Raw genomic sequence first — 23,002 nt, 5'->3', positions numbered from 1 at the left:
AATTATACTTCAGTATACCATCGGACAAAAATATCTAAAAACACTGAAGCAGCAAACTTTATGAAAATCAATACTTTGTGTCATTCTCAAAACTCTTGGCCACGGGTGTATGACCGAGCCAATGGCACCAATTCAGTCGGGGCCCTTCACCTCCAAGTGTCCTATGAATCACGGCAACTTTTCCATCTTGTATTTCTCCTACAAGATGGAGTGTGTCCCACTCGTCCTGCAGCAGCCTGACGATGGGAAGCAAGGGCGAGCTATAATAACATTAAGTGTAGTCTTTCATGGTTTGACAGACCTGGAGTGACCTGTATGCAAGGATATGACTGATTCTCATATGAAAATAAATGTGGTAAACATCTAAATTAGCGTTTTTTCACCTTTGTTCTGTATTTATTTCTGCAGGCTTTCTTACATATTAAAGTAGTCTTCTTGTATTTCCTTTAAAAAAAAAAAGTGTTGATATACACTTGATTATAACTAACACCTTAATATTTACACAAAAAACAATAAGATGTGACTTTGAATTGGTGATATATCATCCCCTTTTTGGTTGTTATTGTTCTTGTCCCTCTTTGTTGTGTGATAATTACTAATGAACAATGGATATTCACGCATACATAAGTCATTTCAACCCTATTACGCATGCCTTATAACACAATAACTGCTTGGTAATACAGCCGTTCCTATTAAAAAAGTGTATACATATATATTTTTGGCACATGTTCTAAATATTTTTCTCATCCACCTTCACCCCCTTGTCGAGGGCGCATGAAATATATTATTAGTTCAAACTTAGCCTTCATGCATGTTTACAATATTGTATCATTATAATATTGTGAAGACTGGTCCCATTTCAAAGGAGCCGGCTATGTGCATCTGTCCCAAACCGTTTACCGTTTATTCACACACTGCCAGTTAATCAACAGCGCCCTCTGCTGACGAAACCCTATACTGCCGTCCACAAAGTCTCGCGCATGCTCAGTTCGACATTGCTACTCAACATGTTCTGCTAGTCATTCAGTTCACTTTCAAGGGTATTGATAGCTAATAACTCTAAAATATATCAGTATGCATTTCAAGCATGATGCGATTGGCTGTAAAGTTCATGAAACAACTTTGTCTCAAGTTATTGTTGTTATTCCTGCCTCGCGAATGTGTATTGAACTGGCTGTTTATGCCTGAAACACAATCTTGTGCTAAAGTTGGCCTCGCTGCTCAGCTTACTGGCTGATTAAACGCATCATTAGACGCTCTGCATTTTAAAAATACCGTTGCAAAGTGTACTCTTAACAGTGTCCAGGCTGTTAAATAGGGGTGTGTTTCCCCTGCTACAACATTGGTTAGCCGCTTGTCAATGTCCAGTCACGTGGTATCACACGGACGGCCATGTTTCCGAAACACAAACAACAAGAAGAGCAGCGACTAGGAGCCAGCAGACACATACTGATACGCAGCAGCGACCGTTGGAGGAGAGGGGAAAAAATAATAAATAAAATACAGAGCACGACTTTCTGAAAGTACGATTCTGTCGTTTACAGTGTTTAAAGAGACCAATGCATACGATATATTGGCTGTAGACACGCCGTGCACACAACCAGTCTGGTAACGTTAGCTATAAACAGTGAAGGTAAGACACGGTTCCTCTTTGCAGCTTGTCTTCTAGCTAGCTGGCTAACGTGAGCTAACATGCTAACCTCGGCTCTAGCAGCTCGAATGGTTTGGTTTTATCTGTCGTGAAAAAATGCATTTGCACTAAGTCCTTTTAAGGTTAAAGCGTTGTTGTTTCTGCCATTTTGTTTTGTTTACATCGCATTAGCCCTAGCTTAACACCGACAACGGAGTGGAGGTGGTCGTCCCGCACATTGGCGGAGAAGGCCGGGGAGTCTGCTCTGAACACTCCGCCCCCTCCGCCATCATATCGGGTGTCATTTGAACCTAGGAGCCAAGGCCTTTACGATTAACTCATAGCTTGTGCTAGGTTAGGTAGCAAGCTAGCTAACCTATCTCTGTTATGCAACATAAATATGATATTGTGGGTTGCGTATACTGTTGTAAGGATATATGTATGTACTTTTACCCACATGTAGATCTGCAGTAATGAGCTTGAAAGACGAACAACGTAACGATGTCCGCTAATGTAGCTCGGAACCACTCACGGTAGCTAACGTCAACTCGAGCAATTTTGTCAATACGTTAGCCATCTTTACGACGAAACAATTGCGCGTTGTTGAGTGTGTTCAAGTTTGAGTTGGTATACATTGGATGCCAGCTTTATCGTTGCTTTTCAGTCGGCCTTCTCGCAGCTTAAAGTCGTTATCCCGCCACATTTTAAGGAGCATAACAATTGCTAATGTCCTAATGCATAAGAAATGTCATGTTCTGCAGGCGACGTTATTACTGCGTGACCTTGCTTGAGTTTCCTCGGTACAAAGTTTGAGCTGGACACTAAAGATCGCTATTATTTGCCTGTTGTGGCCCGGAGACCGGATGGAGTAAAGTTATGAAATACTTTGAAGCCATACTAACCTCATGCAGTCTACAGATGTTGAGGTTCATGTTAAATATTCTTAATTGTTGCTGCTCTAGGCTGATATGTATTTTTTTATGACTTTAAAAGCAAGTGCCTTATAGTTGTCATATGTTCTCTTGTTTTGCTGCTTTTTTTTTTAAATGACAAATGATTGCAAAATATACATGTCACAATGCTCACAACATTTCCAAACATTCCCTTTTTAAGTATGATTACCAGCATTAAATAATTCCCAGATACTTAAAAGCATCAGCACCCTAAATAAGTTTATCAAACAGTTGTCTCATCCAGAGGTTTGAGGGAAATAGTACAATCCCATTTGGTGGCTTTTGTCCCAATATATCTCCACAACAGTGATATATTTTCTGTAGTGGTTGACATATTTTAAGTTCACACACACACACATAGGACCAACTTTACCTCCAGCTGATAAATTCAAAATAAGATTGAACAGTTTAAACCCACACTGCTGTAAGTTGAACCTGTCGGCATCCAATTTCCAAACTGTCTGTTGCTTTAAACGTGTATATTTTTTATTCATACATGTTGTTAGTTATGGTAGTGAATATCTGTGGAGTTATGCAGAAGGTAGACTGTCAAAGTACTCTACTGTAATCATGTTACACATGATTTTTTTTTAAAGTACATAGTGTTAACCGAGTCCAGTGTGGCATAACAAGTTGCAAAAGACCAACGCTAGCAGTGAACAGCACAAAAGAGTCTGCTTCATTCACAATAACTTTCATAAATGAAATAACGTTAGTTTGTATTCGATTTTAAAACTTTGATGTAAATAGTGCACCTACGAAAGGATGATATAACGTGACGCTAACGCACTCCACACTTTGTAACAAAAGCTTGTTTCACTTCGTGCAACATATCAGTGGACTTTCCACAGGGGTGTGCACAATGCTAAAAAGAAACACTATTACAAGTACGAGGTCACAAACGCTGTTGAGTCACCTCATACGAGCACTGCAATATATAGAAAATATGCTCAACATGTTTTCAAAATAAGACTGTAATTTGGAATATCCAAACGGAATATGTTTATGTTCAATAACAGTGGATTATTAGTGTGCATGTAAACGTAATCTGTGTTACATGTGAGATATTCAGACAATTCATATTTGCTGTTTGTCAATAACTTATCGGACACAGGAGATGAATGCCTCTTCCTCCTTTTTATAGTGATATTCAACTTTTAGCTTGCTTCAAACATCCGATTCATAAAAAAAAACAGTTTTTCTACATAATTTGAATGCTGACTAAAATCTAAAATGGTACTCGGATAGCATGGAAGTGATAGGAGCTTGCACCATGCAGCTGTCTACTATACACATATGTGGACAAATTTAACAAGTTATAGATTTCTGAAGTTTGAATTCGAAGTTGAAATGGCATGTGTTCTGTTAATCAAACAGCCAGAGATACTAAATACATACAAATGCATTAAATACACGTCTGTATGAACAGTAGACAAAATCACACTCTGATCCTCTCGCATTGTATCATCCAACCCTCAGCAATTGTTTTTTTTTTTTAATCAATTTCCTATGTGATTGTAATATGGTACAGCTGATAAAATCTGCTTATTTAAGTCACCAGAATTTATGGCCCCCGATATTGATCGAAAGGACAAAGACATTAATGTGAACACATGCTTACCGGTAGTTTGTTTTATGGTTGACTTAATGGTTCAGACTATTTTCTGATTCACTCATCGTGTTCATGAAGTTCTATCGTGCTCCTAACATCTTGCTCGATAGAAGGCAGTCTTAATTAAAATGCCTTTTTACCGATCGGCTCCTTAGATCAGCCTACAAAGCCCAACAACCTGGAACACATTGCTCTGAACAACTGCTTAAGCTGATGCTAGATGGTGCTTGGGAAACATAATATCTGTGTCATTGCATATCATGGCACAACTTGAATTCAGCTTGTGGAGATCGGGCTGGTCTGCTGGCCGCTTATTACAGAGCAGTGCTCCATGCGTCTGGAATGTGAAAACTAACACGATCGTTGTGATGGTTAAAAAAAACGTGTAGCGTTACGTCTAGGTTTAAAATGACCGCATCTACCTATCGTAAACATTGGTCGAAGTTGTGAATAGTGGTAATAGCCAGACCCAGCTGTACACCCGTCTCTATTAACATTTCTTAAAACTACATGGCGCGGTCACGTAAATACAACCGCAAAGAAGATGTAAATGTTGAGGAATACGCTAACCATCTATGAGCATTAACGGTTGGATATCGGTGTAGCTGCCGTGACACTTTCGTCTATCAACTATCCCCAAACAGCTGCCTGGTTTAAAACATCACTGAAATCTACTCTCTGGATGAAAAAATGTCCCGCGAGCAGCAGAAGCACAGGGCCATGATTGAGCGCTCCTCTAGAAACAGTTTGCTAGTTTCATTTATTCCGTGTGGGAACACCACAGTGTGTTTCTCCCAGCGCCGTGCACTGTAATGGATCGATCGGACTGCGCCGGTACCTTTCAGAGAGTCCAAGGCTTGCTGTGAAAATAGTGTGTGACGGCTACGCTGTGGAAAATCAAATTACACTTGTTTTCCGATCACAATACGGGCAGACTGCCAAGCTGTGAAAATGCATCTTAACAAACAGCTAATTTACTAAGTGCACAGCTCTAACATTATTCTGTCCACCTGTCTTTTAATGGTTTCTCTGATCTCGTCTCTCTCAAACTCTGCTTCATTTTCAGTGGTGCAAAGGGAGGAGGACAGGAAATAAAGGAGTTACCTGGAGGGTCTCCGTCAATCCACATTTCAGTTGGAGCGAGAGGAAAGGGCACGGAGGGAGAGGGAGAAAAGAAAAGAGGAGTCGCGTCTGCTCTTGGCAGCTGTTCCAGCAGCCTGTTTCAGTGTTTTGGCTGTTTCGTTCCTGCGTTACCTTTTTTGATGAATCAATTGATATTTTTAAATTTAATGTGAGATATAACTGCTGTAAAAAAGGAAAAAAAACAAAAACATTACTACTAGCAAGAGTGTTTTATTTTGTTCCATCGTTAATTTCCAGGGTTCATTTTTTGTTTCTTTTGTTATGTTCATCGACCCTTTTCGGCTGTGAGTAGCAGGAGCTTCCATTCTCCAAACTATAGTCGACCCCCCCCCCCCCCTTCCTTATCTAGTTAGGACCTGATTACCTGGTATTCCTCAAGCACCTGAAACTGGCAGCTATTCTCTTTGTGTCTGTGTGTTTGGGGATCTCTGTGACCACAGCTTAAGCACCACTCAGCCTTCTAGTCACCTAAGCCTAACTAAAGCCAGCCAGCCCGGTCCAGTCCAGCCTGCTCCGATCATCTGCACAGGGTAAGGCAGATAAAGGCACATTTGCTCTTTTGTTTAAAAGATGTTTTTTTTTTTTTCTTCAGAATTTAAAACTTTGATTTGTTTTTCCTCTCAGATACTCAGTTCTGTGTGGACGTGAGGAATATGACTGCTGAGACTCTTAACTTCGGCCCAGAATGGTAACTGATCTGTTTTCTCTGCATTATTTCAGCAAATGTTTGAAGTCATACTGAATTCATAGTGTCTCCTGACGATGTAATCCGTTTGAAGATGTAATGAAGTTTAAAGTGTGTTATGACCGACTCAACTCAATATGTACTTAACTTGCTTGGTGTGGAGAAACTTAATGGCAATTTGCCCTCGTGATGAGATTCATTTTTGTGTAAAACTGACATTTTACAAAGTCTGTATGACATTTTGTAAACGCAGCCATTAGTCTTAGTAGTCTTCAGTTTGGTAGCACTCCATCTCTTAACGGCCTGTGAGTGCTGTGTGCATTCTTGGTGCAGTGCCAGCTTTGCACAATATTTCCCTCTTTACACATCTGCAGCTGCTCTCCTCTCGGTAGTCCTCCTCGCCCACTTTTATCCAGTGGCCGGTTGGAGTGCTCGCCACATGCAGCTGTCTGGTGTCCGGCATGTTTACACGTCTTTTAATGCCTGTCGGCGTGAGAAAACGATGTTGACCATTTGAGGTTTTCTTGGCAGTGGAGTCGGCGAGAGTGCGAGTCATTGTGTTAGAATTCACAGTGAAAACATTCTGCCTCGCATTTTTGATTTACGTACCCGTTATTAGGCCAACCTTTACTCTACAGGAGCACAAAGGAGCGTGAATGTATAGATTTGAGTGTGGTTAGATCACGTTTTGTCTTGTTTGAGAGGTAGAAGTGGATGCAAACACATTTCTTAGTATCTCACCCACTGCCATGTTTCCTCAGCTCTGCTTTTATTATTCATATTAGTTGCTGCACCACTTATTTTTACCCTCTTTGATATGCCACCAACTGGTCCTTTATGACGCCTTCCTTTACCTCTTACACCTCTCCCCCCCCCTCCACATCTCTTGAGAGTTCCATGTGGGTCTGTGAGTCAATGACCTGTTTTGTCGAGGCACGTCAATGGAGCCATTGTTAAACAGCGGGCCTTGGAATCTGGGCTGCTCGCGATAGCTTTTTTTTAAATGAAGTCTTGAGATTGGAAAGCTAATATGTCATCTGTGTTGAGCCAAGTGTATTCAGACATTTCCCTTCCTCACGCAGGCTTCGTGCACTGTCCAGTGGGGGGAGTGTGACTTCCCCCCCTCCTTCCCCCGCCATGCCAAAGTACAAGCTGGCCGAGTACCGCTACGGCCGAGAGGAGATGTTAGCACTTTATATCAAAGACAACAAGGTTGGTGGCAAAACTCTGCACCGTTTCTCTCGGGACTGTATGAATCCCAGAATGGCAAGAATCATCTTTTAATGTTTAGCAATGTTGAGGAAGTCATTGGTGCCAAAAGCGATCATGCATGTTCTCAACACGAGCGTGCATTTTGCTTTTAAACCTCCACTGACTTCCCTATCCTCCAAAATCAAGACCTGTTTGGAGGTCAGTTGCTTTTAGAAGTCATGAACAAAAAATGGTATTAAGATAGTTTTCTCATCTAAGTGCCTGTTGTTGTTGTTGTTGTTTTAGGTCCCAGAGGACATGCAGGATAAGGAGTTTGCTGCTATTCTGCAAGATGAGCCCATGCAGCCACTGGCACTGGTGCCACTCACTGAGGAGGAGCAGGTCGGTCACAAACACACGGATACCTGCAATTGTCGAGCCGTTTCAGCTCGCCACGTGACATGTCGTAGCGATACGACCTCCGTTTTGAAAGCGAGCTGTTCTGTTGGTTAACAAATATGGCTCTGAGCTCACATTCCTCCCTTTTGCTCTTTCCATTCTCTCTCTGCAGAGGAACTTCTCCATGTCTGTGAACAGCGTGGCTGTGCTGAGGCTCATGGGAAAAGGGGTGGGCGGGGCCGCCCCAGCTGGAGTGGTCCGAGGACGAGGGGCCACACGAGGCGGTCGAGGTAAAATAAACTTCCCAAGACACCCATTAGAAGAGAAACTGCCACAAATATAGAACAGCATTGATTCGGCCGAAGTACACTCGTGATAAATCCACAACCACTTATGCTAAAACTCACACGAGTCCAACAGCAACAGACATGCTGCCCAGAACCCTTGGCTGGAACTACAAAAGCCAACCACTGAAGTGTTTTTATTTCCCCCTTTTCTTCCACCATCTTGATGCAACACACTTCCTCTCGGCCTGTCTGCGTAGCCTTTTGTCCAGCCACACCTGTCTAAAAACGGCTGGGGCTTATGAACTCACCTTGTGACTCACACAGCACTCGGCGCACATGAATGGCCAACGTAAACACCAGCCGTCCGGTGCAGGAAAGCCAAGGAAACAGCTTGGAAGAGCGATGCTGTGTGGTTTTCATGATTCGTGTGCATGTGCTGGTGTTTGTTTCTGTCTGCACCTTGAAGCTTTGTCGGTACAAGACATTTATGTTGATTTAACGTGTTTGTTGAATTGTTGGAAAAAAATCTAAAATGTTAGGCTGATAAGAAACGAGAGAGCACATTTGACTGATTCGATTAGATATACCGTATATACTTTATTCATCACCAAGGGGACATTTGTCTGTGGCAGCAGCAAATGAAGTTACACAATAAAATAAAAATATTAAGGATGGAAAATGCACAATATATACAATATAATAAAATAACAGAGCAGGACCTATTCAATTTAAGAAAATAAAGTAATAAAATGCACAGGATATACACGAAATAGAATGATATTAAATTAACTAAGTAGGAAGAAATGAACTAAGCAGTAGTGCACTGATCCTCAACAGCAGCTGTAGCAGTGTTATAGTCGTGTGTATGATTTGGCCAGAGGCGATATATGATATGTTCTACTCCAGGGAATGAGTGACTGTCTGACGATATTAAATACAAACGCCTTCTTCTCCGTGTGTATATAATCAGGACGAGGTCGTGGTGAAGGTGGATTCTACCAAAGAAGTATTGAAGAGCCGGAGGTGGGTTTCGGACGCAGCGTCCGAGAGATACACCGCAGCCAGAGCTGGGATGACCGGTAAGAAAGGCCGTGCATGGCGTAGTCACGGCATATATCTTAACTGCTGAGAGAAGCTGTCATCCAGCGTCGTGTACTCAATTATCCTCTGCTGTTTTTGTACGTTTTTGCTTTTGTGGGATGATTTTTCACTTTTGCAGACATTTGTTTGTATCTGCTGAGGCTGAACGAAAGTATCTGTATATCATATATCTTAGCCAGTTTATTTTTGAGGCCAGTTAAAGTGTGAATCGGTATCAGTAGTGATGAGATGCAAGTTTTGGCTTGACATATTCCTCTCAGATTAAAAAAAAAATGACTTCATGTTTTTGGGCTTGTAACTGATTCCTCTCTATTTCCCTCCTGTCCTCAGGGGCGAGCGTCGATTTGAGAAGCCGCTGCGGCGGGAGGTGGGACGTCCCGGCTTTGAAGAGGCCGTAGGTCCCGTGGTTCCAGGGAGGAAGGAGTACACAAGGGCTGACAGCGATAACTGGCGCATCCTCCGGGAGGAGCAGGAGCAGCAGGAGGAGGAGGGGGCGGAGCCGGGCACCAACTGGAGACTTACTGGACTCCGCAGGGATGGTAAGAGAAATACAAACTCTTATTTATTCGGTGTCAGGTGGCTTAACAATTCATATGTTGGTTCCATGGCCATGTTGTATTGAAGAGCTTTAAACCACACTAGACCGATGACCTTTTTTGAACAAATCAGGTATTCCTGTATACAGGCCTCATTTCAACCGCTCTTAAGTCTGTGCAAACTATCAAAAATTCAAAATGTTAAAATCCTTTTCCTTTTGTTATCGTCGCCTATAGTGGTTTTTTTTCTTCATAAAAATTCAAATGATAAGGGATTTCAATCTGTGTAATAACCTAATGTGTTACATTTTGGTTTAAGTTGTGAAAGCTGATGAGATTAATGTCCTGGGTGGAAGAAAATGATTTATGTTACTCCTCACTGCCATCAGAGCTAAGTTAATAACAATGTGTGCAGCAGATTTCCCTTAAATAGTATCTATAGTGACATCTAGTGGCAGTAAATGTAATCCTGAATGACACAATCCAGTTTTAGCTGAAACAGAGCTGCACTTTGAAGCCTCCACAGTTTCTGAGGACAGTCGGGTTGAAAGACCTTTTTCTAAAACTCTTCCTCGAAACAGGAAGTGAGATATAAGATCCCAAGACATAACCACATGATTGTCCAAGCAACTGCTGTCACTTTGCAATGTGTTTCTCCGGAAACCTTGAATCTGTACACTTTTTTTTTTTTTAAATTTTATTATTATTTTTATTTTTATTTAATTTTTTTATTTTTTTTAATGTTTGTAGCAGAAACTTACCTCTTTATATTTTTGACTCCAGTCCAGTTTGACACTGATGGCGGCCCATTCCTTTTGGCAGATGGTGGTCCTCGCTCAGCAGGCTGGCGGGACCATACCGGTCCAGGTGAGAGTCGTCGGAGGAAGTTTGATTTTGATTTCCGGGACTCGGATGGCCACGGTGGCGGTGGTGGCCGCCGGCGTGCAGGCAGTGAGGGCCTGGAGGACGGCAGGGACGGCCTGCCCGAGTGGTGTACAGACGATGAGGACGGGGAGATGGGCACGTTTGACTCCTCTGGAGCTTTCATGACTATGAAGGTCGGTTTTTCAATTATTTTCAGCCCCTGGTCTTATAAACATATGCACAATTGGGTTTTATACGAAAACAGGCACATCTTGTATTTCAGACAGTATATTTCTGATACAGTCATCCCCACTTTTTGTCACACTCCTTCATTGCCACTGTTTCTCCTGGACTTTTCCGTCAGAAGGGGGGGAAGGATACAATCCTGGAGGAGGAGTTTGACTTTAAGGGCATCGAGGAGGAGGAGGAGGAAGAGGAGGAGCGCTTCGCTGACATGGAGAGGAACAGTGCTGAAGGAGATAAAGACAAAGGTGAGGAAAGACTTCTCTCTATTTGATGATTTTAAAATGTTTTTGGAATATATGTTATTGTTTCACTGACCAAATGAGTTAAATGCAAAATTTAAATGTCAATGAAACTTGATGAAATGGACGACTGTGGATGATTCTTCTGCATCCTAAATGTGCAAAACACCTAATCGTCTGCACTTTGTTTAGTTGATCACAGAACCAGGAGGAATTCATTATTCATGACTGTGGCATCTTACTTCCTTCCCTCCACTCTCGCCTCACAGAGAGTAAAGAAGCTGGCTCAGCTGTCGGGGATTGCGAGACAAAGCGAGCATCTCCCTCCTCGTCTCCTCCCGCTCTCCAACACTGTTCCCCTCCATGCCTGGAGCCTCGGCCCAGCAACGCTGGCCCAATGGTGGACATCCTTCAGATGAACAACAGCTACTCCGTCAAGGCCAGCAGCATGTCCAGTGAAGGTACGCCTTATTGCAACAACATAAAGATATATTTAGTTAATTCAGCCACGTTGATATTTTGGTTTGATACACAATATGTTTAGCCCCAGTCATTTAATATCTTGTTTACTGCTGCATCAGAGCCAGTAGGTGGCTCTACCCCCCCCCCCCCCCCCACATCCTAACGCTCCTTCTTGTTCTTGTGTCAGACATGGCCACGCTAATGGGCTCCAAGGTCCAGCTGAGCCTCGGCGCCCCCACCTCCTCCAGTCTGCCTCCCCCACCCCCTTGCTCTGCTGCTCCTTTTCTCCCTCCACCTGGCGGAGACATGGAGGACGATGAGGGCATGAAGCACCTGCAGCAGGTAGGGACAACAGAAGGCACATTTCAAGCGCAGTTAACGCTAATCAACTAGGTTATTGCGCTGCAGAATATTCAAGAGTCATATATGTAGAATCATCAATAAATGCAATCTATGAAATGTACCCATATTCATTATATTCAAAAAGGTCAATTTATGTTTGTGTCATGCCTGTGTGTGTGTGTGTACATAGGAGGCGGAAAAGATGGTGGCATCACTGCAGGACACTTCTTTGGAGGAGGAGTGTTTCACCCAGGCTTTGCAGCAGCAGGAGAGCAGGAACACAGCAGCCGCTCTGCCGCTGTCACATGAGGCTGCCATGAAGTGGTTCTACAAGGACCCCCAGGGAGAGATCCAGGGTACACCGTGGCACGCATAGTTACTTGCACACATCATATAGCCAAGCATTAATATTGATATTGTCTGAACTAATTGAAAGGAGGTACACCAAGTCGGTTACATGGCGACAGGGTTTGCTTTGTAAGCTCATCTCTTCCTCTCTCTCTCTCTGTCCGACCCGCTACCAGGTCCCTTCACCACCGTGGAGATGTGCGAGTGGTTCCAGGCCGGCTACTTCACCATGACCCTGCTCGTGAAGCGGGGCTGCGACGAGGGCTTCCAGCCCCTGGGCGACGTCATCAAGATGTGGGGCCGCGTGCCCTTCGCCCCGGGGCCCTCCCCGCCGCCCCTCCTGGTGAGACAGCCGCCACCGACGCAGCGCTCGCAGTCCACCCGGGGTTCCGCCGGGACTGCGAGTCAGAGCTCAGCCAACGTGGACGATGGGGAGGGGAGGATGCAGAGGAGAGGGAAGATTGACAGACAGGTTACGGTAAAACACCCAATCATTCCTTCAAATTCCGTTTTAACTTGAGAGAGATTTGTGAAATTGCCCCCACATGGTTTTAAGACTTGTCATTGTATCTGTGTTACAGCCAATACCTTCATTCCCTTCTATGGGAAAAGGATATGCATATTCAAACCACAGGCGTATAACCACCTGCAGTAAAATCCTTGTTTGCATGTAAGCTTCAAATGAATGGAGCAGCACAGGGCAGCCTCCATACCTGCATTTAATGCTGTAATATAAAACTGCAGATACTGTCACGTGTTTTCCTGATTACCTATGAACGTGGCACAGTTGATCAGATGTTTGTGTATATTTGACTGCATGTTACTTCTTTTTTTTTTTTTTAATCATATTTAAGATATGCACAAAATCTGTATTGTGAAGACACCCAGACTAGTTTGTAAAGCACAGACTGTGGTTGTAATTAATGGACAATTCCCCACAAGCAATGCTCTCTGAGCCGTATCCCACCTTATATGGGTATTTGTGTTTTTGGTGTCTTGAGTTTTATTGACTGGTCATTATCATTTTTTCAGGGAGACCAGGACCGCCTGAAAAAGCAACAGGAGCTGGCAGCAGCAGCTCTTTATCAGCAGCTCCAACAGCAGCAGCTATTCCAGCTCATTAATAGGTAGGAATACAGGGGGAGGAGGGGGGGGGGCTACATTTTGGTTGGGTCCCAGTTTCTGTAATTATGATTTGGCCTTTTCTTTCAGTGTTTAACGTTGCTTTGTTTGCTCCAGGTGCAGTGAGCAGGGTATGATGCCTTCGATGAACAGGTCGATGTCAGTGCCAGATACAGGGTCCATGTGGGACATGCATACCTCAGCTTCACAGCCATCCGGTACGTTCCAGACTGCGCCCTGGTTGTGAACCACAACACACATGTACCCAAGTTTTGCTAAATTAATCCAATTTTATTTCCATGTTAGGCGGTGAAGCCAGTCTTTGGGACATAACAATGAATCCTTCTACTCAGGGTCCAACTCTGGAACAGCTTCAGAAGGTGGGTTCACCTGTGAGCTGTTCAGCCATACAATGCAAATTCACACCTACATTTTCTGAGTTTCTTGTTTTTTATGTTGTATGTTTTGCGTGGCGAGTCAGTTGTATCTCATTGTCTTCACTTTCAAGAGTTAAAAACTCTCAATTGAAAGTTGTTTTTATTGCTTGCTGGCACAACAACTCACAACCAGAATGCAGCTTTTGTTGCGTATTTTAATCCGTGCCTTTTACTCGTTTGACTCCTGATGTTTTCCCTTCAGCTCCAGCAGGAGAGGCGAGACGCTGAACTCAGGGCGAAGCGTGAAGAGGAGGAGCAGCGTAAGAGGAGGGAGGAGAAGAGGAGGTTACAGGAGGAGCAGCAGAAGAGGAGGGAGGAGGAGGAGCTCTTCAGACGCAAGCAGGTGAGTTGAAGGAATGACATGTTTCCCTTATCACTGTCTGTTGCCTTGGCCTACAGATATTCAGACTGTTATTTCCGATTTTGTATAATCTAAATTGAAATGTCTTCTTTTTTTGATGCAAAAACTGTTTAACCTTTTATGTTGTCGGAAAATGAAATGCAATAAGAATGGCTGTTAAGAGGCTTTAAGTGCTGTTGGTGGAGTTCTACATTTCCTCTTTAAAGTGTTTTCCTCTTTGATATCTTCCTGTAGTGTCGTCAGCAGCAGGAACTGATCATGAAGTTGCTCCAGCAGAACCCCCAGCAGCAGGGTTCAGGGGCAAGCAGCTCAGGCTGGAGCGGGTCTCCCTCCTCTGGGCTATCCAAGTCCGGGAAGCCCCCGGCTCTGGCTCTGCTGGAAATGCAGCAGGAGGCAGAGAGGCTGCTGAAGCTGCAGCAGCAACAGAGAGCGCAGCAGCAGCGAGACCGCGTGAGTAAACTAAGTGTTTCTAAAGTTTCGAGCAGAAAGTCCATAGAAAATGACATTTTACTCATCGCAATGATTTCTCTATCTTTCCAGCACTCCGGCATGTCGATGGGGAGCTCCTCCATGGGATCGCAGTGGGTGGATGGAGTTGGCATGTGGGGCGGGCCTGGAGGTATGGAGGGTAAGAGTGGCAGTGTGAGCTCTTCGGGCAGCATGGGCATGTGGGACGAGGCTGTGAAGAACCAGTCCGGCCTCCGTGGCAACAGCAACAACAACATGGGCTTGAAGAACAGCCGCAGCAGCCCTTCACTCAGGTACACAGACCAGATCAAACACACACTGCTGAAAACACTGCACTTTGTCACGCCTACCGTGGCAGATGGTGCTGTGTTTTGTGCGTTTTTCATGACGAACGTCGTTAAGATGCACTGAACCCCATGTCCTCTGCAGTGAGCAGTACATGATGCGTCGAAAGCGGACAGAGGAGGAGGAGAAGCTGCTGAAGCTGCTGCAGGGCATGAAGCCTCAGGACGGCTTCACTACCTGGTGCGAACAGATGCTGCACGCTCTCAACACCTCTGCCAACAACTCTTCCTCTTCTCTGGATGGTAGGCTTTCATGTAGTTAGTAATGTCAAGGGTGAGGAAAATTCACCCTAAACTTCGTATTTATGGACCGAAAAGGACTTCTAAGTAAACCGATTTCAACACACTTTCAGCATTGCTAATCATTTCATCTGTATGTCTTTATTAAGTTGCCACAATTGTGGCGTACCTGAAGGAGGTGGAGTCTCCCTATGCAGTACTGGACTTCATCCGGTCCTACCTAGGGGACACAGTGGAAGCCAAAGAGTTCGCCAAACAGTTTCTGGAGCGACGTGCCAAACAGAAAGCCAACCAACAGAGACAGCAGCAGCAGGTACAATGAGAACTGCATGTGTCAAAAACATAACCTGTTGGCTAAGTTCTCATCTGCTGCCCAGACATACAAATGATATCAATGCAGAATATCTTTAACGAGGATGTGCTGAATACCTGGTCAAATCTGGGACATGGTTCCTGTTATACAAGAAAAGAGCATGTGCATAATTGTGAATGTTTTAATATGAAGGTGAGGTTTAGAACTACCAATAACCGGCTACGTGAAATAAAATAGAGGAGCCTTTGAAGTGTGCTATTTAAATTTATAAATCATTCCTCTTCCCCTCTTTATGAATCCCAGTTATCAAAGGAAGTGGCTGGATTGAACATGAACTTCCCTCTGCAGGTAAATGCAGATATGCTTTTGTACTGTACATGCAATCACTGATGGAGCTGAGTTCTTGTGATTGTGTCTTTTTGTGTCCCGCTGCTATTTGACAATTGTCAACTGGTTGATGAATATCAAAACCTGGTCCGACAACCGTAGATGTGTAAACGCACAAAGTCCACATTTTCGACGTCATTCATGGGAAAACAAGGTCCTTCAAAGAAAACTGGGAGAACTCTCAGTATGCACACATGCCAACAAGACAACATCACTGTCTGAAGTGCAAGACTCCATTTACAGTCAGCGGTAAACATTAAAAGCAATAGCAGTCACTGACGGCTCCGACAAGAAAGGGCATTATTTCCTCACGAAGGGATGGATTCGTGGATTGAAAATATGGTACAAATGGATTCTCACAGCTTTAAAAAAAAAACAACACTTTGTGGGGCCGTTGAGAATGTCCTGACTAGCATTTGTATGATTGTCTTTATTTTTCTTTTCTTTTTTGTTTTCAGGACTCAATGCGAGGAATGAATCCAAGCACCCTGCAGTCCATGTTTCAAGCCAACCACATGAGCAAGGCTGGCCTCTATGACAACCAGGGGGGGAAGATGAAGAAGAAACAGCCCATGATGCTGCACTCTGACCCCAGCATCTTAGGTACGTGACCTCACCAGCATTTTATAGTGCTTCCTTTTGACTTCAGTCCTCTGGAAATGGTCAGAATCTAGACATAGCTAACTTTGAATCTCAATTAGCATTGTGACAAGACACAACCTCAATAGAGTCTGACAAAAGCGACCAAGGAGACTCTGCAGAGAGTACTGCATCTTCTTGATGATCAGTTTGCACCCACTCCAGGTGGTGAGTAGGGCGTGCTCGTAGGATAGGCTTATGTCTGAGCTATATTTATGTCCCCATGAGCTGTTTGGAGCGTAAACCCGGGGATGGGATACGGCTCGCTGTTGGTAGACGTAAACCGGTGGCCAAAACAAATGTGCTGTTGCTAAAAATGTATCGTGTCATCTATATAGTTTCAGCCGTCTTATTCTGCAGAGGGAAAAGAGATTGTGCTGATTAAAACATTGTAATCGGTACATTCATTTTGAACCCATGCGCGTTGCCTCATGGGCTTGGATGTGACCACTATCTACGTTTGATTATTAATCAACATAATTATGGTTTGCAATGAGTTTGCGTCTTCTTACATTTACAATTCAGGGTCAACGTTTTCTAGAGCAGAGGTTTCTTCTTGTCACATTATTTCTGGCTTGCATCTTTGTTACCCCCTTGTCAGCCTGTCTAACTCCCCCATGTCCCGTCCTCTGATCTTACTCTGCTCTCTCCGTCCCCCGTCCCCCTGCAGGGTACTCATTCCACAACGCGGGCGACTGTCTGAGCCTGAATGAGATGGAGATGGTGGAGGATTACTGATGTGACGCAGCGCAGCAGCAATAGCTACCTGAGGCCTTCTGTCTTTTAATCAGACAAACCTGATGACGAATGTGCACTGCTGGGGGAACTGTGGGGGGGGGGGAGGGGGGGATAGGAAGGGAGCGAGCGTGAGGGGAGGTGCAGGGTGGAGGCGCCTGGTTCTGCGCCTCCCACTCTTTCCTTCCCTCTGGCAAGAAAAAACAAAGGGCTCCCTGCTGCACCAGTTGATCACTTGAGCAGGGGGGGGGGGTGATGTTAAAAAGGAAGATGGGTCTGGCACTCAAAAGATTAAGCACCTTATACTGAACTAATGCACTTTATTGAGATGGGATTTGAATAGTTTTTTTTTTTTCATGTGTGTGAATGCGAGCGCGTCGGTAATATGTGCGCATACGGTGTGTGTACATACACACTATCTGCGCGCGTCAGAACTGGAAGGGGCGGTGAAGCAGTCGGCGGGGTGAATGGTCGGGCTGTTAGGTTTTCAAAGTCAGGGGGACCTTCAGTTGAAACCTTATCAGAGAGCAAATCCTTTCTCGAAAGACAAACACTGTTGATATTTCTCTTGTTTAGCATTTTTTTTACATTTATATAAAAAGTAAAGCTATTGAAAAAATGGATTATAAAAAAACTTGAAGATTTGCACTTGCCTAAAAAAAAGAATAACAAAAACAACAAAAAAATCAAACAAATGGGGTTAGTTCTAGAAGTGAATATTTTTGTGAATGTGTTTGTATGACAGTGAGAGCGACTGATGTGTGATGGTTGGTTTGTGTCAGTAATATACCAGTCTGCACAAGTTTTTTTTTTTTTTTTTTTTTTCTTCATTCTTTTGTTGCTTACCAAGATGTATGAAAAATAAGAGGCCATTTTTGTCTTTTTTTTTGTTCAGATGGTAATTTTGTATTCTCATGTTAAGACCGTGTGTGTGTGTGTGTGTGTCCCTTCTCCAAACAGGGACTTGATCTGTATGTCTTGAGAGAGTGATGAGAGAGATGTTTTGAATGAATGAGAGAGAGAGAGAGAGAGGGCAATTGCACAACACATCCTTTCTCTCACCAGCTCTTCATCCCCAGATAGACGAAATAGAAATGCATACATTTGTAAAAGATGGCTTTGCGCTCATCACGTGATGACCACCACCAGTTTATTTCCCTTAGCCTCTCCCCACGGGGAACTGTCTCTGGACCTGTGAGGACTAGCAGGCAGGGTGAATCATGAGGGACATTACTGTGTGTGCATCAGATTGAGACTTTGTGTGTGTGTGTGTGTGTGTGAGAGAGAGAGAGAGAGCGTGTTCATTTTCTGTTCATAGAAATGAGTTAAGACTACAGGTACTCATTTTTGGAATACATGTGCTGTTTTTGTATGTATGAATGCACATTTGTGCCTAAGAACTTGGATCGGGTGCGTGGCCATTGAGACATTAACTCTTTTTTGAGAGCGAGTGTGATGTGTGTCAGTGCTCAGCACAGTGTATGTAAAAGTCTGTCAGTTTATATTTCGTAAATATTTCTAGTTCAGTCTAGGGGTGATCCATCGGAAGGTTAGTCCAGTCTGTCGTCCTGGGGTGTGATCACGTTGCCTTTTGTCAGCTCTCGAACTTGTGAATGAAAGGTGTCGAGTTGCTGACTCTGAAAAAAATACAAAACAGCATCTTAATGTGCGAGTGCACAGAACGGTGCATGAAATGTTAGCATATTGTGTTACTTATTCGTTGTTGCAATTTGATAATGACGAGTTTTCTTTTTTTAATGAAAAATATATATGAATATATACATTATATACAAAGTTTAAAAAGTATTTGGACTAAGATAATGAGCACTTGGGGCTGCTATTTTTTTGTTGTGTTTTAATTTTTTTTAAATTTTTGTTTCATTATCGCCATGTGAAGTGTGTGTATTACTTCTTAAGAAAATATTGAATGTATTCCAAAAAAAATGACAAGAAACCCGTGCTGATACCAGAATTTTATTTTATTTTTTTTCCTCAGAAGATTTCAAAAATGGAAACAAAATACAAAAAAACTTCAAAGAATTTTGCGAGAACTTTTTTAAAAACATTTACAGTACACAGTGAAGAAAAAAAGAGCTCTGGATGGATACAGTTGAACACACTGCCTCTACAATCCTGGTCGTACAAATAGTGACTAAGAATTAAAAGAAAGGACTCTTTCTATTCCATACTGGAGCTTTGGTTGTTTACAAACCACATGGATATTTCTGTGGGTGCAGTTTTTCTTTTCTTTTCTTTTTTCCCCCACATAAGACGGGTGGGGTTTGCAAGTGCGCTTCTGCCATATGGACATTGAGTGGTGTTTTTTTTTTTTGAGGAAGAGTGGCAGGTATCACAAGAACATGGACACGGTCCTCTAACTGCACCTTTTGTGTGGTTGAGGATCCTGAGACTTGATGATCAACCCGCGGAGGCGGGAAAATCAAGGACTGGCTCCGTTTTTGTGGAGACTGGAGTGCAGGGCTGCATAACCCTAGAGGGAACTGAGAGGGTGACACGAGTACACCCGGTTAGTGCGCTCGTCTTCACCCCAACCCTCAGAAGCACTCACACCCTGCCCACTCACCAACTCACCTATGCACTTTTGTTCATTCAAGCTGTGAGGTACCATTTTGGGGATGGGAGCACAAATTACAACAGGAGGATTGCTACGACTTTGACAAAGTCACTGAAAAAGATATTCCCAAACTGAAATAAGAGACTCGAGAAGCACGTCTTCTCCCACCTCCTGTGTATATAACCATATTTTTGTATTGTCTTTCAGAGCAGAAAGAAAATTTGCAAATGGATGAAGGAAAATTCATGAGACGTTGACTATATGGAGTGAATGTTCTTCAAGAAAACCAATCTTTTTGACTATAGTTTGAGATGGACTCGCTGTGAGTTTCCCTTAGTTTGCCAGTAACCCTGAAATAATCGGGGATGGAAGGGAGAGAATAAAAAAAGGAAACATTGACTGAGGTGTTGGACATGCTACAATGGCTCCAAGACTGACAGATCAGTCAAATGGATGACGCGGCCGCTACAAAGAGCCCCGCCCCGCAAAGAGTGCTTGATCAACATGCACAGTGAAGAGGCAGACGTGGGATTGAAGAGCTTTTGGCAAGGAGGCTTCCACTTCCTCTCCCAACCCGATGACTGCCTCGAGTGACTGCAGGAGGGAAAGGCTTTGGCAATGGTAAGGTATTCTTCTGGGCACTTTGGGCTGAGAACATTTCCGTTGATCCATTTACTCCTGGTTAATCTTGTGGCACTCTGTCTCTAAGTGGTTTGGAGAGTGTAGTGAGTCTTTTCTTTCTGTCTTCTCACAGGAGTCTGGCTGTGCTTTATTTGCTGCCCTCTGCAAGGAGGATCTAATCTACAGCCAACCCATGAACCAGTTGACCCTTGACCTATCATTTGAACTTTAAACCCTAAGAAACTTTTCTGTCTCGCCGTCGGCATTATCGGTTGGACAGTTACCAGATGAAGTTCCAGGTTTACCAGCCTTGGACCCCATCTGTGTTGGACGTGTTGGATTTGGGATTTCATCAGGCCCTCTCTACGGCGAGTAAGAGGATAAAGAGGCTCGTATTGCCCAGATGTCACCCCCCCTCCCCTCCCCTCGGCCTGAAACTCTCAGGCGGTTGTGTGGAGGTCTTCTAACCAGCGGGACCGAAGACTCTCCCAGACGTCAAGAGATTCGAGAGCTGGATTGGGTTTCGATGGACGTGGCTGGATTACATCGAAGTCGCCAGAAATCCCTGCAGCTGTGGAACTGGATGAACTAAATAAAGAAATTGTACAAACAGACTTTGAAACATGACACGACACAAACACGTAGCTACACGTCACATAGGTCCGAGAGTTCAAAGGGGTTGCAGACACACTACATGCACACGTACACTCAGTGACAGTGGCTCTCCTCTGGAACCACGTCTGCATATACATAACGGAGCTGCATCAATATCTCACACACACACACACACACACACACACAAACAAGCATCATCGCTCATCAATATAAACGCTGAGCTTTGTAAATAATGTAAATGTTTGTGTTTTTGATTCCTTTCTCTCATAGTGGTTTTTGCTTTATTTCTCTGTTAAACATGCCTTAAATTGTATAGTTCAGTCCTGAACGGCGAACTGAAAGTGTTCTCTAAATGACGAATTTAAGTTGGAAACCACCTCCTTAACTGTCCTCTAAAGTGAAAGAAAGATGGGAGCTTTCTACAAGTCTGTTTACTGTTTGCAAACAGGACGGTCTGTTCTGTATTCATTGGCTACGTGTACGTCTGATCACCATGGAAGTTACCGTTTAGCTACAAATTAGAGCAGCAATCGGTCTTTTGATTAATCTGATTTTGCTGGTTAGCTTTTGTTGCCCTTTTGGTTTCCTTTAAAGGAAGTGGTTTTGTTCGGATTTCCTGTTAAGATTATTGCTGAAGGTGCAGGCTTCATAAAGGGCCGGAGTCTGTACTGTCTGGAGCTGAGCTGACGGGTTGGGACGCACAGATTGACTTAAAGCACAGACTCGTTGCTGTGTGAGAGCCGCTGTTGGATATACCGCTCCAGGCTGAACTAAACCAGAATGACGGGTCCTCCTCAAATCGAGATACCAGTTGGGGCTTTTTGGTTGTTATTTTTTTTTACACTCCAGGAGGACTTAAAATGTCTTTGAAGCAACTAGGTACTTTTTACAGTTTTGAGATGTCCGTTCAGGCTTGTAGGAAGCATGATTGTAAGAGCAAGCTTCCATGATTTGTAATATTTGTGGGTTTTGACGCTAAACCTTGAGGTGGGTCACAACTTGGTCAAGATTGCTGCAGCTTTGTCAGTGCACCGGGTAGTGCCGCTGCCTGCTTAACATTTCTGGTAGCACTGAATTGATAAGGAATTGACCGGTCAGTTGTGTGTTAGCTCAAAGGACTGTGTCCTGAATGTTTGGAAAGTCTTCTCCCACGTATGTATATGTAATTGGATTTGAGAGATGAATGCTTTTAGTCAACCAGTTTTTTTTGTATCTGTCGAAACAATATGCAGTTTTTAATCCAAAGGACAACTGATATTCAATGAATATCTTCAGCTTAGACTGGTAATACACTTATGCATTTGTTTAGCTGAGGTTTTGGTGGATAGTTACCAGATACAGCTAACTATGTCATAACTGTTGAATTGTGCTAAAAAGTTACGAGGTTTAATTTTGTTGCGATCAGTTGCCAAAACCATGACTATACTATCAAGTCTCTTATTGGTGAATATCTTTAAAAATACCTGTTTGACATTTTTAAAAGCTGATATTGCGTGGTGTTAGTTGTTGGTTGGTCAGTCAGTCTTAAAAAAAAAAAAATTTAAACGAGGTTGTTTGCAGTTAGTTTTACTGCACTACACATACTTTTATGATTAGATAAACCGCAATTTTGTGTTGTCAAAAAGCCCTGGATGTTTGGTTGCAGTCTTAGAAAAGAGCCCGTGACGGCCTGTCCACCTAATGGGATGAAGTCATCTGGTTTATTTTAGCTCTGGCAACTGTAGTTCCAACAATATTGTCCTAAATGGTATAATGTAGCTTGTATCCCTGTCAGCTCAGCTCCTTTGCTTAATAAGTCTTTGAATGTTGTTAAAAGAGCAGCATACTTGTAATGAAACTGTTTGGGAAAAGAACTGAAAGATGTGTAAATAGTTTGGCTTTTTGTTTGTTTGTTTGAAGAACAAAATAAATACTAAATAAATAGCATTTAGCAGTGACTGAATTGTTTCTTACTGTGTAAAATGTGTGTGTGTGTGTGTGTGTGTGAGACTGCAAAATAAGAAAAGGAGTAAACGTTAAACAGTCACATAATAAAGTCAAATAATTGTGCTTATGAACATAGACTGTGAGCAACACACGAGTGCGATATCGTCAGCTGCGCAACTCT

At 43.3% G+C, this 23,002-nt stretch overlaps 1 protein-coding gene and 1 long non-coding RNA gene across 3 annotated transcripts; both read left to right on the top strand.

Annotated features, from left to right (window-relative positions):
• Positions 1–1,431: 1,431 nt before the first annotated feature.
• Positions 1,432–17,162, top strand: gigyf1a (GRB10 interacting GYF protein 1a). Of its 2 annotated transcripts, XM_079295741.1 has the most exons (25): positions 1,432–1,633; positions 5,262–5,868; positions 5,963–6,026; positions 7,106–7,235; positions 7,521–7,616; positions 7,786–7,903; positions 8,871–8,979; positions 9,332–9,540; positions 10,321–10,595; positions 10,769–10,892; positions 11,156–11,347; positions 11,536–11,690; positions 11,881–12,046; positions 12,215–12,516; positions 13,071–13,165; positions 13,278–13,378; positions 13,467–13,540; positions 13,800–13,940; positions 14,193–14,408; positions 14,499–14,719; positions 14,856–15,013; positions 15,160–15,323; positions 15,627–15,671; positions 16,169–16,313; positions 17,020–17,162. In XM_079295741.1, exons 3-25 carry the CDS (start codon positions 5,992–5,994, stop codon positions 17,085–17,087), a joined length of 3,339 nt encoding a protein of 1,112 aa, XP_079151867.1. In that variant the 5' UTR covers positions 1,432–1,633; positions 5,262–5,868; positions 5,963–5,991; the 3' UTR covers positions 17,088–17,162. The 2 variants fall into 2 exon arrangements, with proteins under 2 accessions (XP_079151867.1, XP_079151868.1); XM_079295742.1 differs by lacking the exon at positions 15,627–15,671.
• Positions 17,163–17,233: 71 nt separating this feature from the next.
• Positions 17,234–22,821, top strand: LOC306796391. The gene is made up of 2 exons (XR_013773052.1): positions 17,234–20,280; positions 20,414–22,821. It is a non-coding gene; the product is annotated as an uncharacterized lncRNA (long non-coding RNA).
• Positions 22,822–23,002: the final 181 nt, after the last annotated feature.

This window comes from Melanostigma gelatinosum (genome assembly GCF_949748355.1).
Source record: "Melanostigma gelatinosum genome assembly, chromosome: 23".
NCBI classification, from domain to species: Eukaryota; Metazoa; Chordata; class Actinopteri; order Perciformes; family Zoarcidae; genus Melanostigma; species Melanostigma gelatinosum.
Note: the sequence above shows the minus strand (reverse complement) of the source record. Positions and strands in the feature narration are given on the sequence as shown.